We start from the raw sequence: 18,527 nt of genomic DNA, 5'->3' as shown, positions 1-18,527 counted from the left end.
GACATATTCATATCGACAATTATTAAGACGGCATCGAAGTCGAGGGCTATCAGCGATACTGTGTGTAGTACAATTGTATATTGGTTTTGGAGCACATGTTTTGACAAGAGAGGAATTGAAGTTTGTACATATCCTTCGGAATAAAACACAGCAGTATGAATTTGAATGCGATATGATAATTACTGGCTTGTCTCGTAAATTGTGAACAGAAACCAGAAAATACTATATAGCCACGAATTTAGGTTTACTACCTTGTTTTTGTTTGTTAGAACGTTATAAGAGCATTCTTTTGGGACAAACTTGACTTGTTTTTGTCGAGCCCACCGGACCCCGAGGTGTCTGTCCGTCCGTGTCGTCGGTCCGTAACGCTACAAAAACTTGACTTACTCTCTACTGAGGACTTCAATTTCAATCAAACTTGAAGGGAAAAGTTGTTGTGAAAAGTTACACAGTTTACCAAACATGAAGGTCCTCTCAAGGTCAAAGGTCACAGGCAGAGGTCAATGACTTTAGAGCCCAATGTTAAGTTTTTACCGCGCGTTTCGATTATGGCTCATAACTAATTTTGATGTATATGTCTGTTTGTGACCAAACTTGGATGGTAGATGTCCCTTGGGAAGTTGAAGGTCACCTCAAGGTCAGAGGGCACAGGTAGGGGTCAACGAACTTTTGGGGCCCAATATCAAGTTTTTACGGCGCGTTTCAATTATGGCTCATAACTTTTGATCCATTTGTCCGTTTGTGACCAAACTTGAATGAAAGATGTCCTTTGGGGAGTTGAAGGTCACCACAAGGTAAAAGGTCACAGACAGGGGTCAACTTACTTTAAGGGACCAATGCTAAGTTTTTACGGCGCGTTTCAATTATGGCTCATAACTTTTGATCCATTTGTCCGTTTGTGACCAAACTTGGCTGGTAAATGTCCCTTCGGAAGTTGACGGTCACCACAAGGTCAAAAGTCATAGGCTGGGTCAATGAATTTCCGGGAGTTAGAAAAACATTAATTTCTTCTACGCGAATGGGCAAGACACATTTTGGCACTTGCCTTGTGTTTTGTTTGTTTCATTTTGTTTTTCGAACTGTTTGTAGTCCATCAGAGTGAATAATGGATACTAAAGTGTGTTCTTCGGATATCATACCATCTTGCTAACCTTATCTGGCCGTGTAACTTTCGTAATAAGAAACGAATCGTAATAAACATAAATAACAATATTATATAGACAATATAGGCACCTTTGATTAATTTCGCATTTGATATAATGGCAGGCAAATCATCAAATCAATAATCGATTTACAAGACCACCAGCCGTTTTTTCCCCTTGGCTCTTCACTGTTTTCTTATCTTGTCCTCTCATCTCCACTCTTCTCTTCTCTTCAACTCTCTTTTCTTCTCTTTCTTTCTTTTTTTCACTCTTCACTTTTGCTCCCTTTTCCTCCCCTATTCTTCTGTCTTTCTTCCTGCTTTGTACTCTCCTATCTATGTCCTGGCATTTGACCCTTATGTGGTTTTTCCTCTCACTTTATCTTCTCTCTCCGTTTTTCAATATGAATACCTCTAGACAAGTATTTTGTTTTGTTTTCTGTTTCATTGTGTATTCTGGCGGACGGTAACTTTTTCTCCGTGTTAGCACATGTCATGCGGATGACGCCAGCATGCACACCGTCAGCCTTCACTCAGCTTGAATAACGCCACTGGACCTAGCGAACTCGCTGCAAGTCACCACGATACTTGTTGCCCAATGTGTTTTGGTTCCGCTTGCGAGTGCGCAAGCAATTATCTTGTGGTGTGTGTGATGATGAAGATGATTGCAGCACGATTTCGTTCCTGTTTCCATAGAAACGTTGCATGATGTGTGTATAGCTGGTATAAAGACGTCCCTTGTGTTCAAAGGTGACGATGCACTCGACAGCGTATACTAACGTACGTCTGTAGCATATACAAACTGTCTGTGCAAACGATAAAGTGTAAAAGGAGACACAAATATTGCCATATGCCAAGAATGAAGTGACAACTATTACAGGCTATAGGCCCTACAAAATGCAGGAAAAACACAAGAAAACACACACATACGCACACACACACAAATAAAAAGACTCGGAAGAGATTGTTTACTCGTGCTCTTTGCCAATGAGATGTCCATGAAACACAATTATTCGAATGAAGTTCTTGTTTGCTTGAGGACGGCCGCGCACATAATTATTGCATCAGTTCATCCTCACGAACTGTCGTTACTGAAGTCTTATTTTTGGCATATCATCGTGACTTCAATCCAGACATCTATGACAATACAACGAGCATCGCACCGTGTATAAAGATAGAAGATGGGATATATTTAAGATGACCGAGCCTACATGTTTTGCATCCACAATTTTGTTCTTTATTCAGTCGACGTGATAAAGGCACGTCGTTAGAAATGAAGTACAAGAAGATAGCAAATCGAGACGGGAAGTATTGCCGATTTGTGTGCGATTTCATTAATACTTAAAGAAGAGGAAAACATGTATTCACATTTACATCTCTGTATCTCTAGCTTTCTGCTACGTTTTCGTCTTGACTTGTTATGAGTCGCTTGTGTCAATTTAGATTGTCAGCATGCGAGGCTTCAGCTTCTGGGTGATTAATCTAACCTTTTCCGCGCAAATGAGTCTATTATCTTTCTATTCTTGTACACGTATACTAATATTCAGAGTGTAAGTTTTTACGCAGAAAAAAAAATGTGGGACCAATCGTCAGTCCAAGACACAGATAACAATCGATTTGATAATAGGCCTTGAGTCTTTTTGACTTTATGAGATGTATAGAGTGTATTGATCTGCTTAGAAACGACAAACAACAAAACGAAACAAAAAACAAACAAACAATTATCGCTTTGCGAACAGTTGACTGCTTTTATCTCTATATAGCTCTTTGGTATAAATGTGAGGGTTTATCCATCTTATTTATTCATTGATTCTTTCTTGGCCACTGTCTGTAGTCAGAATAGTACTCGTATCCCTTTACGGTGTAAACACACACACACACATACACACACAGACACACACACATGCACACACATATATATTGTCTTCATTGTCGCAATTTTATATAAATGTATTACTGAGGATTTACGGATTATGGAGTTACTACTGATACTTACAGTTTTATTTTCGTTTTTTCAACAGGCCATTTAAATTTATCTGCCTCTACCATAGTGAACATAATTACTTATTTAACATATGATATTATACATTTTATTAATAGAAATAAATACAAAAGCAAAGTACATAAACCTTACCTTCATTTCATTGACTCTCCATGAGTAATTGTGCAGAGAAGAAGCTGTCAGTATGAGTTAGGGCCAATGCCCTATACGATCACGCCCTAAACTTCCGCATACATTGTATTCCAATGCTCGTGTTTTTGTGTAAAATGTCTATACTCTTGTCATGTCATTCTCCTTCACTATTCCAAGAAATTCCCTCACAAGGGAGATCAGCGCCCTCCAAGAATGAAAGAGATTGGAGTTTTGCTCACGTCATTGATTTTTTTTTCCGTCGTAAAGAACTGAACATCCCCTTCCAAAAGAAAACAAAAGCAAAATTAACAAACAAACAAACTACCCTATGTTTTTTTTTTCTAAGATGCATCGTCTGACAAAGACTCTCAGTCGACAGCACGCGCCAACGAAAACCACATATCACCATGGCAACTGGAGTGAGTCGGCGCCAGCAACACGCATTCATATATGAGTGTAGTGAACTTTTATTGAATAATTTTCTCAGGGGCTTTCTTGGTAGAGAAAAGCCACGTTGCCATCTAAATTTGTTTTGTTTCGTGCTATATTTAAGCTACATGTAATTACTTTGTTTTGGTTTGGATTCCGGGTATATGCTGTTGTGTTCACAAAGTTTCGGCTACGAATAGTTTACATCGCCAGTAGCTCACAAGCGATGATAAGAAAAATATGAAACACATCGTTATTTTCAACAGGTCGAGATACGCACTGCCGCGGATTCGCCTGCTATATTAGGGTTAAGTTGAACGCATTCAGCGCCTCGTCCATTTGCAGTTTTGTGTTTGAAATCGACTCACACCCGTTCCGTGAACCAATTAATAACACACAAATTAGGATTCTATCAAGTTTAATCTCTTCAGCCAAAAATTTTCACCTGGAGTTAAATAATCCGTTCTTGAAAGCAGTGAAATACATATTTCGCTTAAATACTATGTATATAAATGTCAATATCTAAATTTGTCTTTATGTCATATCCTTTGTATTTTGATGATTCATTGCAATTGTGTATCTCGTGTCATGTTTGAATTTAGTCGCAGTGACCTGTTATGCAAGAATCGAAGAAAGGGACTTTTTTGGTAATAGATTCTGGTACAGATCCAGATTTTTTCGTGTCAATGCGACTTACCATGCATCATATGCATTCATTATACTTTATTCAATAGACCACTGACGTCCATCGAATTGGTGTGGTGTGTAGGTGCTCAATAAGCAACTGTTAACACATGGTTGTATAATACTATGTCGATGATTTGAACAGATCGCTTCCTCGCACAACGTGTTGCACCATTTGCTTTTCCTGAAAGACCAAATCATTGCCATTACTGTATCATAACTCTGCCGTACTCTTTACTACTTTACTACTTGATCTATATTATAGTGTATTGCCGTTTTCACATATTTTCCTAATTTAACTAGGGGGTAGGTAATGATTATGATATCGACTGGCCTTGAGGGAGATACCAGATAAATATTGCCCGCACTGAGTTTGGGCAATATTTTCTGGTATCTCCCTCGAGGCCAGTCAATATTATATAAATATTGTATTCGGTGAAAGATGAGACGCTTTCGAAGCCGGGTTGAATAGAGCGTCTCATCTACCACCTTACGTGATTTTTTTATTTCATTTTTTTTTTTTTTTGATATGATAGCAGTCGTGACCATTCCCTATTCATATTATCATCTCATATGGACTTTCTTTGCTTTGCCTGTGTCTGTGCAGTAGTAATTATCTCCCCTACCATGCCTACTGCCTGCTATATGAGTAGGCTATATGAGTAGGTACAGTCGCTTTTCTCAATTAACTGTATTTCAGAGTCATCTATCCGCTTGGACCTTGGAAGTATTATTTGCCCGAGGGAATGTCTTGCATTGTATAAAATCATCGAAACGGTTCACAGAAAATTTGAATGAAAGTGGAAAAAAAGGAGAGGAAATGTAAGGAGATAATCTGATACAGTGTCCTACGGACATTTGCGCTTGCTTACAAAATATCATATACCCCGCACACACAAAATGTGTAAGGGAGTATAAGTACTGGATACAACCTGTACAATGCAGGGCGGGCGGTCAGATGGTCAGTCGGTTACTCGTTTTTTTTTTTCTTTTAAATAATCTTGTAAGTTTGTCAGTTATTAACTTGAAATTTAGCAAACATGAATTTCCACGGTAATTAAATGTAGATATGCTAAACACATGCCATAATTGCATTTTTAAAACCAAATATAGCAAATGTGACTCTAATCAGATGTCAGTGTTGAATGATGCATCGCCAGGGTAACACCGTTTTTTAAATGTAAAATGGCACAGAAATCTCGTAGATCGCATAACTTATTGTTTCATCAGAGATTGGCATAAGTTTCCATTGGGATATAGGCAAGTAAAAATTAGTTACCATACTTTCCACAGTAAGCAGTGTTTGGCTGGGGTATGAACCACAGTCAGTGATATCTCTGGTTTCCATCCCTAAAAACATTCTTCACGGTCGGTGAGTTTTTTACTGAATCAATGTCAAGAATATTGCCTTCCTTCACTTCACAGAGTGCCAAAGTTCATTATTCTCTGCAATATTTCGACGAGAGTCATAAAAATTTCATTCTGTCCTATTGTAAATGTAATATGAACATGATGAAAGATTAGGAGAACAATTTAGTTCTCGTCAGACCTTGACGACTCTATACTGAATCATTCGTAAAAAAATACCTGCTATCGGATATCTGAATAATCACTTTTTCACGAGCATTGTTGCTCTTCGTTTTATACTTCAAATTTCGAGTTCTGGTCCCATACAAACGGGAGAAGAGTGACCATCTCAAATACCAACAACATTTGGGACTGATAACAAAAATGTCCCATAATCATTTCAGTATAAATCCATAGTACTTTCTTTCCCTCTACTTAACCTTGGCAGCGTATTAATGAGAAACCAGCTATAGCTTAATTATAGGCTGGCCTGCCGCAACGTATTGGTATACTAGCTGTTCTAGGTCGTCGATACTGGCCTTGTCTTTGCTATTATTGGTGATGGATGATGAGTTACTGTCCATCTCGCTTATTCACTAGTGATGTCAAGTGTACAGACATTGTTTCAAAGCAAAGTCGTCAAGTTGACAAATCTTTCCTATCAAACATGAAATATAAAGAGGCGTAGGCCTATAGGGCGCCATCCTAATCATCGCTTTTGAACAGCCAGCCTATACATTTTCTAAATCATTTTTTTTTTTGTGTGTGTGTGTGTGTGTGTTCACTCTTGTTTTTATTGTAGTATGGGAAGGCCTGAGGTTCCTTGGTCAAAATGCTGCAAGTGGTATGGCGACGTTGGTGGCATATGTCGTTGCAGTTATCGGTTACCTCGCTCGGTTCAATCCCGTCTCTTTGCTTGCCCGATGGCTCTTGGAGCATGCGACCAGGAAGCAACCCCGTCGTCTCCTGACATACCAGCACTACCACACGGTTACCTACCAACCGTCCCTTCTGGAGCGCCTCCGAAATACTTTCAAGACAGGTCGGTACCTTTTCACGTCTTGTTTTACTTAATTGTCACCACCTTTCCTTCCTGTTTCATCCTTCACTGGTTAGTGACCAACTTACAATCCCTTTCATAACAAGTTTCGTTCTTTTTTGTCTTTTATTGCTTCCTGGCCTTTGATCGGTCTTATATAGCGTGGTTCAGTCTTCGTATAGCTAAATAGAACTAAAAATAGCAACATAACAACAGGAAACATCAATTAACCTTCCAGCATACCACCCAATCGTACAGATAACCACAGAAACGTGATATGAAAAGAATAGGCCATACAATCTCCACAACACCCTGGTGAAATTCGAACCAACGCCCATGAATTGCGACGAATGATGTTATCGCAAGAACACGATAATGAATATTGTATGAAGGCTTTGGCTCTGACAAACTGGCCTCGAGGACATCTTTACCGTTGTGTGTTTCGGCGTTGTGTGCATTATGACATATTTGGTTGTTGTTGTTGTCCAAGCATTCCCAATATCCCACATTACCTCCTATTCTTTCTTCTCGCGGTTCCACCTTTATTTCCCCCTGTGGGGGAAAGTAATAATGCCAGATGTGTTTTTCATGAACACATTGTGACCCATGCTTTAAAAGCTTTGAAGGACCAACAAGTCGGTATGAGAAAAAAAAACCCAGACTAAACCAAAAATTACAATAAATACATTAAAGACTGGGTTTATACAACCAAAATAACTATTTTCGTGACCGGTGAAGGATCTATACATTTATAACAATGAAATGAGTCAGAACCCAAGGGGTAGGATGAGATCGAGATTCAGTAAAAAAAAAAAAAATAGAGAGACTTGATTTCTCCTTCATCTAATCAGCTGACACAATGGTAAGGGGATGTTAAATAATGATGATGATGATGATGATGATGATGATAATAATAATAATAATAATAATAATGATAATAATAATGATACTAATAGTAATAATAAAATTATTATTATTATAATTATTATTATCACTATTATTATTAGTAGCAGTAATAATATTATCATCATTATCATCATTATTATTGTTATTATCATTATTCTTATCATTATCATTATACAGTATTATGCGCCATATCCACTGTATAGAGGACTCAAGGTGCATAAATACAGAGCAAAAGTAAATTGTATTTTTCAGTGACTTTGGAGACAAGAGAACCAGAAGCAGATGATGCAACAGTCTGATGGGGGTGTTATACTTTGAGTTAGGGAAGTAAAGGTGAAGTGGTAACGGAAAAGGTTCATTCAAATTCACACTGACAACTGAAATGCATTGTGACGTTGCACTAAAAATCAAGTCTGTGTTGCATTTTCATGATACATCGAATGTTTTAATTTTTCAACGAGTAGGGGTGAAAAGCAATATTCGGTAACGGGTGCCGAGCTGGTTCTTTCTTCACACTTCATTATCATCTTTAGCTCCCTCGTGGAGACATTTATCATGACAACGTATGATAATGTTTGATTCGTATTTCATTCATTATGGTCTGAATTGATCGAAGTATTGTCTGGGGCAAATTAATATTTTAATAGTTCCATTTTTCTCTCTTTTCTTTTTCTATAAAAACGACAACATCATCTTCAGATCAATCAATGAAATCTTTCCTATACGAAGAGTTACAATAATGCAAAACAAATAAAACAAAACAAAATAAAATCACCCTACGTCTACACGATTTTTTTTAATATTTAATTTTTTTTTCAGTTACAGCGATCTTCCAGACGCCATCATACATAGTACATGAAGCTGACTGAAATGTTATGTCCTGTTCTCCCTCCCCCCCCCCCCCCCCCCAACCATTTTACAATGGTAAAACATACCAATGATGAGATGCGGCCGCAACAAATTGTACACAAGCACACAACTCGTTAAGTCTCAATCTTCAATAAATTTACGAACGTCCTTTTGGGTGTCCCTCTAATTGTCAGCTGACCATTTCTTATCTAATCACTTAAATGACTGTTTATACCTCCACACATTGTTTTTTTTTTTAATCTTTCTCTCCCTCTCTCTGTGCAGATCGAACGACGAGGCGGGAGCTCCTCGACTGGCTCAAAGACAAGCTACCGGCGGGAGTGGGCGTCGAGGACTTCAAAGAGAGCTGGTCCAACGGGGTCACACTATGTGCCCTAATCGAGGCCGTGGTCCCTTCCACGTGTCCGAGATATGATCTACTCAAGCCAGAGAACAAGGTCAATAATTGCCGCCTGGGGATGACTCTGGTACGCAAGACCCTCGGTATAGCGGAGGTGAGTCCGGCACGATAATTTTGGTGTCAAAAACTGCAAGCTTTAAGCATTCGCAAGATTTACTTATTCAGGTCACTTTCTATGAATATGTGGATTTAATTGTGTCTCTCCATACTCTGTATGAAAAGACGCACACGCAAAGAACGCGCGCACACCCACAAGCGTACCCGACACACACACACACACACACATACATGCATAATGGCATTTTTTTTCGATTTCAATTACATGTATTGCACATCATAAACACTCCGAGGAGTACAAGAAGATAATGTACTGGGAGAAGGAGATGGTAAAAATATTGTATATCAATTTCATTGATTACACTACAATACAGTTTCATGTCACTTCTTTGACATTCATTTTCATCAGTAGCTCGTCTTTTTCCGTAATTCTGTTTCCTTCAGCCAATGGATCCAGAAGTCATGGCGGATCCGTCACGCATCAAAGCAAGCACACTGCTGCAGTACGTGCTATCCATCAAGTACGCCAGCTCCGTTCCCCTGGAGACCCCTATCGACCGTATAAGCCCCTGGAGTCGGGAGGGGGCGTGGTCGCAGCGGCAGAGCGACGAGGTGGTCGACGAGGAGCGTAAGAAGCTGATGGAGGCAGATAAGGTGGGTCTTTACACTCAGAGTACCCTTCCCCTTCTCCAATGACATAAAAGAATCACGCAATCAATCACACAAAGAAAAGAAAACCTTGGCGTTATTTGAGAGAACAGTTCATATCCAGTAATGATGTGATTGTCTATTGAAACTTCAGATTATTGTCGCTTTTCAGGCATTCGTTGGAATTTATGTGAGCTCCTGATATCTGGCTCATTTTGTCATCTTATCACAAGTTGATTTAACGTCAAATGCCAAGGTAACAATGATTTCCAGAAACCCTTACGAAATGAATTATGGACTATTATATTGAGAAGTAACCTAGTTGCACCATTTTCGCAATATGTATGTGTGCGTGTGTGAGTGTGTGTGTGTGTGTGTGTGTGTGTGTTATGTATTTCTGTACAAGCATTTCCTTATATACGTCCTAAGTAAATAAAAGTGCGCTCTAATCATGGAAAAACGAAATGATAAAAGTAGAAATGAAATTGAAATGACTTTCGCGCTCTTTTCATTGTTTTATCATTTTCCCCTTTTCATCCGTCTCTCCATCTTAATCTCTTACTGTCTCTTTCATCTGTCTCCTTCTGTACATCTCCACCCCATCACTCTCTCCTTCATTCCCTGTCTCTTCTGTTTTTCTCTCCCGCTCGTATTAGATTGACTGCACAGCAAGTGGTAGCGGACTTGTGATGGCCACAGTTGGGAAACGAGCAAAATTCAATGTCTACACTCCACGTTTCATCACAAAGAGCTTACACATCTATATCAAAGGTTAGCGCGTACTGAGTCATGTAGGAGTGTCATGGAACAGTGCATATACTCATCACTGTATGAGCTTCTCAATTTAGTTTCATTCAATTTCAATGAAATTTATTCGACTGTAACCCTGACGGTACCAAAACATTATAATCGTGCTTATTGAGTCTAAAACTATCTTACCGTGTAACGGCCAAGTTACTTGTAAGTTTATTTGGGGATGCGTAGAAAAAAATTACAGTCACTATTGTCTAAATTTGATTGTGCCGTGGGTGATTGGATAAGATCTACAGTAAAAACAAACCGGGTTATAACATCGAAGGGTGAAGACTGGAAGAATTTGAAATCTAACCAAGATTACCCTCACCGCTGGACGTCATGTTTTGATTCCTACACGCGCTATCTTGGCATGGCATCTGATGAAGGCGCGATAGTGGCACGCCCCCTTCGGCCAAAACCATTTCCATCTACGTCAGTGCGTCAGGGGAAGTTGAAAGGAAACAATTCCTTTTTTATTATCATTGTATTTCTTAACGGAGGGTATGACACGTTGCAATAACTAAACAACTTTGCCATGCTGGTGTACAGGCGTCGCACGTACGCAATTGTATATAATAAATACCAGATTCTATAATTACAAAAGAAAAGTGGGAAAATGCGGAAGTACGATCATGAAAATAATCATACCGACATTCTGCATTCTGTTTATCTACGCCATCATCATCACTTAAATTTCGACAAGTACCATTGAAAGCGATGAAAGATTTGGACAAAATGCTTCATCGTAGCTCTTTGAACTTCTGAAGTCACCGGCTTAAAACCAAGCAATAATGACTGTCATTATGGTACACACGAAGCACATAATAGTATAATGGAGAATAATTACGATGGTGCATATTATGACTCATTATGAACTGACTTTCCTGTTTATGTTCAGAGTCTTGATAATTCTATCTGAAAGATAACAGTTTATGAATACTGCACTGTTAAATAATTAGCCATTGACGTCAATATGCAAATCTATAGGAACACGGATGATTCTGGGTGCCGACTGTATATCTATTACTGGTGACCAAGAACAACACTTTATCAAACCAGGGAGGTTGTCTCACCTCCCTGATCAAACTGACGAATGACGCAGTAACATTTGGCGGTCGACCAATAGTGGAAATGTCAAGTAATATAGCCGAGATAGGTGTTGTCTTCTATTCTAGTCCGAGTTCCTCAGCTCTGAACGAGTTTCCCTTATCTCTGTTACACATCTAGGTCCCTGCGGTGAGAGTGTGCGGCGGAAAATCATCAACCACTTGCCGGGCGGCCGACCTCATCGCGACGATCCTGAGTCATCCAATCAAAGCGCTGCATCGGGGGTGGAGGACACAGCGGCCTCTTCGTCTTCGAATGTTTCCCCGGGAGGCGGAGTGATCCCGTGCGAGTACCAGTGCGTGCGGGAGGGTCACTACGAAGTCAGCTATGTGCCCCGGTCCTGCGGGAATCACGAGATCACGGTCACGTGGGGCGGTGAGCACGTGCGCAACAGCCCCTTCACTGCGCGAGCGTCACAAGCAGAGAGGCAGTATCCAGCAAGTGACCCGGCACACCCCTCCCGAATCGTGTGTTTCAGGGACGAGAAGAAAAGAACCGAGCTTATGGGTAGCCTCGACACAGAAGGCCAGGACGGACGAGAAGCTGGTCGCCCTCCGCCAATATCAAGCAGAGATTCCTCCTTGCACTCAGAGCCCGACACGCTCCCCAATCTGAAAGCCCGCGCTCGGCGGCGACAATCCTTCTGCCGCCAATCCCACGTCAACACTCTGCGTGAGTCCTACGAGAGCGGTGGAACTGCCTCGCCCTACGACAGCCGCTGCAGCAGCATGCTGATGAGCAGTACGGAGAGAAGCATGGACAGTGACGTCTTCTTCCCGTATGGGGTCGGGAGAGCGGCTTCCTTCATAAACTCGCGACATGGACCGCTACTGACAAGTACATCGTCATCCCGCAGTTCGATGAGTCACAGGAGTAGTTCCATCCTAGGAAGTGGAGGTGACAAGTCTGGTACAGTTCGGACCAGACGAAAGGTAAAAATTGTTTGTAGGATTACGATAATGGAACAGAATTTGTGAATACAATAAAAATATGCCAATAGGTCGCCGATGTGGCTCAGATGGTAACGGACCTGGTTGCAATCAATAAATTGCTCGATGTTCGAGGCCTAGTGAGTCAAGCTGTGCAGTGTTTGTAGTAGAGTAATACACTATACCTCAGGAAGCTGAAATGGAGGTCTTTAGTGTGAGATCATCACAACTAATGCGTGTTTAAGATACCACTTATACAAAGAAATAAAGAGGAAGTTACAATTCCGATAAAATATCACAAGTATCTGATTAACATCGATGCACTGCCTCTTGTTCCTATTTCTTTTTAGATGAACACCTACAAATTCCATATCAATCTCAAAAGAATTAACCCATTCGTATACTTCACATGGAGAGGCAGGAAATATGTACATACGACTCTAGACAGAAGATATGATGTTGAAACGCTTTTGCCTTAAGTCACGTGGCTGGGTTCAGTCTTGAATGTTAAAAGTTGAAATGTACATAGACCCCGTTGCTTCGATGTTGCATTCAACGCAAAATTTGACATGCTTATATGATTCTGGGGCCGTTATATGCCTGTCTAAAACTTCGCAATTTGGCATCGAAATTCCAAGTAGAACAACAATGATAAACACAAAGTTGGAGAACTGTGCTTTTAAACGTCATTCAAAGAACCCAAAATAAACAATCGTTAATAAACAACCAATCATAATGATTCTTAACTGCAAATATGCATAATGACATTGAAGCTACAGCGTGTCTTTTTTTCCTTTAAGGAGCATTTCGATAAGGAAAAACAGTCTTTAAGACAATAAAGCAACAAATATTTTTCAATATATTTTGCTGTCACATATAAAAACAAAGGTACCCTGGATTCAGTCATATTCCGACTGCATATATCCCGTATCTACGTGTAATTGTTTCCACAATCTCATCATTTATCTCTCCCCTCTTCCCCATCTTTTTATCTCTCTATCAATCTGCGTTGACAACAGGTGATCAAGCGAACAATTCGTGGTGCAGGCGGTAAGGAGGAAATCCAATATCCAAGCAGCGCTGATATTTCGTCCATGTCCGGTATGTCCACCACAGGACTCTCGTTCATGGGTCTGTCCGGCATGTCGTCCATCTCAACGACCTATGATCAGGGTAGCCTTTACGGATCAATGTCTGTCTGTGACGACAGACTAAACCGAAGAATCAGCGCTTCCGCGTCTCCGTCTCCCTCCCCAATGGTGGTGAGGCCCGCATCTGGCAGGACCACTCCCGCCGGGGGTATCCACAGGTTTGCCGACCGCACTTCAAGGCAGTTGATGGATAAAGTGATGCACGAGCTCTCTAACCGAAAGGAGCTCGAAACTGTCGATCCGGAAGGGGTTAAATCTTCCAACAAGTCTGCGTTGGATCGTACAGGTATAAGACGCCTCAGAGACAGTGCAAGTTTGACATCGATGAAAAAGGACTCTTTTCAAAGTAAAAAATCAAACGAATCTACTCATATTGCTAAAGACGTTCCCACTATTGGTTCTTCAGATAGCAAACATAATTCGAGGGACACACAAAGCCCCACATTTCTCGACGTCGCGTCTGTTGAAGGGGATGGGAGCAGCAGGCAAATGGAACCTCAAACCACGATTGAGTTCGAGCCACAACTTAGTGTAGATGCTTCTAAAAGCGCTAAAGATGGAAATTCCAGCAGTGCCTTGACACCGTCCCCAGAAAAAGATCAGACAAGCGACGAATCAGGTTATTCTACTCTGGATGACAGTCTCAGGACATCACGGGCTGCTAACCAGGGTTTACAAGGAGATGGTAATGGAGGTAAACGAGAATTTCGCCCCGATGATCCCGGCAACGGTTTCGAGTTTCGAAAACAAGGCTTTAGACCCGTGAAGCCGGTGGAAAGTTACGAAGCAAAGGGGTCAATAGTGGCTAGCACCATAATGGAAGCCAATGAGTACCTTCACGCGCCCAAACCACAGAGGCATGCACCAAAGATGAGTGCACAGTCTCGTCGCCGGAAGGTGAACAAGCAAACCCAATGCACTGCTGACGACATCAAGAAGGAAACTGGATGGATAAGCAGACGCAGTGCCTTTACCAAGCAGAAACGCAGGGAACAAACGGAGGTGTCCTTCGATCGCTCCCCGCACAACAAAACAGCCTCTCCAGAAACCACGACAACTAGCCCTGCACTTTCTGTAAAGAGTAACGAATCCGAGCCGGTCGTCATTTCACGGAAGAGAGTTCCCGGAAAGACACCGTCGCTAGAAAAGTCACTCTCTGGAGGCAGTAGACAAACTGGCACCCAAAAGCGTGGATCTAAGTCAAAGTCAGTAGCGCGGCAAGCAACTTTTGATAGTGGTTTCTCGGATGAAAATGGACATATCTACAGTATTGCTAATCGCGATCCATCTCACGCGCTGCCACATTCAAGCAATGCTCCTGGCGCATTCCAAGCTAACCATCAGAGCGACGAAAAGACCAAATCTGGGTCCCAGGTCAACAAAGACTATACAGTTGGCAGGGCTATGGTAGATACATCAGAGTTAGATGATGTCTTCTTGAAGGAGGAATTTCCGAGTGTGACAAAGACTGACATACGACGAGTAGAAACCGAAACGAAATTCCTCGTCGGAGATCATCAAGAAGGTTTCCCCTTTAAAAGAAAACGAACAGAAAGTGCATCGGAGACGGCCAGAAAAATCATTCTCTCCGAAAAGCCTGACCTCAAAGTCGAACACTTACTCGACGATCGGGAGATTATTGCTGCGACTAACAGACGACCAAGCTTTTCCGCGATCAACTTCGACCTATCACATCTTCATCACGTGATTGGTTCGCACGAAATCGAGCAAAGTCCGGACAGGACTCCCTGCGTGAGTCAGGAGATTCGGAACGTTTTGTCAGTCGAGCAACAGCCTCTTGTGGCAAGTAATCCCCCGGCTGGTCAGCCCGAAAGGAGCGTTGAGTGGAACGAGAGACGAAACGATGTTGCCGATATACAAGACGAAGCTAAGCCTGCGAGTTCTACAGCTTCGAACCTCCAGGAAAGCAGTCAACCCTTACGAAATGAGGACATTCCCGTTAGCAAACTCCTGGCCAGCCTCGACAACGATCCCGACTTCACCATAAGAGAGTTCCTCAGCAAGTTCATGCCAGCCCTCAACGGGGACCTCATAATCAAGGATGGCGGCAGACTGCATCCCACTCTGGACGCCCTCGAGCAGGAGATGGAGGCTTCCTTGACCGACATCAAATCGAGCATTACCTCGAGGGTAGGAGCCGAGACGAACAGCAAGAAGAGTAGCCGCAGGCATACGCCTCGTCTCGGCACCCCCTTGAGCTCCGGCGGGCAGAGCTCTATAGAAAGCCACTTCTCTACAGTGAGGCCATCCTGCTGTCAGGCTATGGGGATAGGAATTCATGAAGGGATCGTGGGCGTCAAAAACAATTTCCAGGTAGGTCAACTGAAGTACCAACTGAACTGCCGCAACAAAGTACAATTTACATGAAAAAACAAACAAACGTGTCTTAAGTCTTCGCCAAATACAATTCACTCCCAGGGATAATTAGGGCCCTTCATTTGAATGTGCGTCTTTGTAAATACAATGTATATTATCATTGAAACCAATAATGATGTACGTTGAAAACTGTTTTGAATATAGCGCGACATTTTAGTCTCGGTCCAAGAAGTAAAGTTGTAGGGGCCTGATCAGCATGGGACGTGAAATAAGAAATTCACAACATACATTTGGGACACCATACTTTAGCATTAAACCACATGGATACTTTGGGAGTTGATGCCATCATCTTAGCTGATGTATCTGGTTTTTACTAATATCTTTGTTTTGTGAATTGTACATGTAAAACTTTAAAATTTCCTGATAATCTTATAAGCCTTACGGAACGGAATTCCACGCAACTTTATCTTTTTGTACGTCCGATTTTACTTTTTCGCATACATGTCAAGTTGTAAATTGTAGAGAATTGCATTTTAAAAACCATCAGATAATTTGTATATTTCACATGCACTTACAATTTTTGTAAGATTCTTTTTTTTTTTTAATCGCATCTTCCCCTTTCCCCGTTTGGATTTGACAGGTTGAGACGACCAACGCTGGAGAGGGCTCCCTGGGGGTATTCATTCGCGGACCGCGTCCGCACACTGTGTGCGAGACGAGCGTGACTTTCACCGGCGACGATCTGTACGAGGTGGTCTATGAAGTCAATCTGGCCGGATTCTACGTCATTTCCGTCAAGTGGAACGACAAGCACATTCCAGACAGTCCATTCATAGTGAACATCACTTTTTAGATACATGTACGCCACTCGTTTTCGAACGCTCCTCGTTACAGTTGCGACTCGCTCAGATAGTGACTGCTTTTTGGTACTCACCTTGAATTACCATTATCTAGACCCTAATATACTTGACGGAGCCACTTTAAGTATTGCAATTTTTCATCAGCTAAATTCAGTTTCACTTTAGCGTAGAACTTTGCCTCTTATACATTTATCATCTCTCATCAGTTCCATCACTTATTACCTCCTGACAATACTAGTAACTAGTTCTCTCAGAAACGCACGTGCAAGAGGGCACGGTAAGCTAGATTTGAAACTTTTACCTCAATAGTGTTATAGAGTACAGAGTAAAAAAAAATTATGTTGATAGCATTAATGCAGAACGTCATACACGTGCAACTACACATTGTATCCATGGAGTAGACATTAGTGGTATACGCAAAAGTATGCCGGAGTATTTGTGTGTGTGTGTGTGTGTGTGTGTGTGTGTGTGTGTGTAAAACTGTACCGACATATAAACACTACTGGGACTAAGAAAGGTTTTGTGTAGTTTGACGTAGTTTTCGTCAGTGTATGGCGAATTCCCTTTGACTCTAGTTCTATTTGTTGATATTCAGTCATCTGATCGCAAGAAATTAATGTCCCGGGTTAATGTCAAACGAAGACACGTGCGTATATTGCATCTTAATATTATACCAGCCGGCATCATTTTACCGTTGATACCTCAACGTAGGCCTGATATTTATCTTACGTCAAGATTAGTATTTCTACTTTGAAAAGATCAAGAAAATAACATACTGAAACGTGTTTGTTCAACTTAAAGCAACTGTTTATGTGCACTGTGTGCTTTACTATATTCCATAACGGGAGTTTATCTATATTGCTTGATTTTCACTAATTTCTAAACCTATAATTTGGTAAGTGCATAAAAAATTTCAAGTCTCATATATAGTTGCTATCATTATTGTTACTATAGCACCACATCCCTCACTTCATCGGGGATCCATCTTTTCATGCATAGTTCCTTTTCCAACACAGGCTTGGACAGTGCTTACAAAATATAATTATTGTATACTTCACATCAACCACACTGAGCTTTAAATATGAGTCCTAAGTCAAAGGGAGACTTTATCACAAATCAAGACACTCGTCTGAGAAACCATCAAAAAAAAAGTACAAATGAAAATACAGCGCAAAATCATATAGTTATCATTCATATCATGTCCATGAAAGTCATGGTCTATTGGCCTCAACATGTCATTGAATTTGGTGTATCGGTTACCAAAATGGCCGGTCATAAATCTCCTTGCAAAATTTATGTATTCACAGCCTCTGTCTGAAGATGTGTAGGGATATAAATGTTCTAGATCACTCTTCAACGGTGTCATGTTGACATTTAAAGTGTGTGTTTGTTTGTTGTTGTTGTTGTTTTTTTTTTTTTTTGGGGGGGGGGGGGGGGGCACATGAGAAAACAACTTTAATGCTTCACACAAACGTTGTGTTTTGCGTATGCAACACCCTGGATGCACCACATATCGCGAGTTTGAGTGGAGCCACTCACTGCCAATGTTGCACACTCTACGTTGAGGTACCGACAATCAAGGCAGTGATTATAATGCTTGTAAATTTTGATAAATTTCCTCTGCATTTTCACTTTCCTAATCTTACAATTGCCTTCTAAATTTTCCCGTTGCTTCTGTGTATGTACGACATAT

The 18,527-nt window shown here is 41.1% G+C and overlaps 1 protein-coding gene across 1 annotated transcript in view; it reads left to right on the top strand.

Annotated features, from left to right (window-relative positions):
- The window catches only part of LOC139711332 (uncharacterized), a 35,196-nt gene extending 18,204 nt beyond the window's left edge, over window positions 1-16,992 (top strand). Inside the window, exons 3-9 of the mRNA XM_071623230.1 lie at window positions 6,538-6,777; window positions 8,815-9,044; window positions 9,452-9,661; window positions 10,312-10,426; window positions 11,678-12,489; window positions 13,506-15,971; window positions 16,615-16,992. Coding sequence (XP_071479331.1) covers window positions 6,538-6,777; window positions 8,815-9,044; window positions 9,452-9,661; window positions 10,312-10,426; window positions 11,678-12,489; window positions 13,506-15,971; window positions 16,615-16,827 — 4,286 coding nt within the window. The 3' untranslated portion in view covers window positions 16,828-16,992. The remainder of the gene's footprint in view (window positions 1-6,537; window positions 6,778-8,814; window positions 9,045-9,451; window positions 9,662-10,311; window positions 10,427-11,677; window positions 12,490-13,505; window positions 15,972-16,614) is intronic.
- The last annotated feature ends 1,535 nt before the right edge of the window (window positions 16,993-18,527 follow it).

This window comes from Diadema antillarum, unplaced genomic scaffold (assembly GCF_040938485.1).
Source record: "Diadema antillarum isolate AM-2024a unplaced genomic scaffold, OU_Dant_1.0 seq00001648_RagTag, whole genome shotgun sequence".
Taxonomy (NCBI): Eukaryota; Metazoa; Echinodermata; class Echinoidea; order Diadematoida; family Diadematidae; genus Diadema; species Diadema antillarum.
The sequence above is the reverse complement of the archived record's forward strand: the minus strand, read 5'-3'. Positions and strand labels throughout refer to the sequence as shown.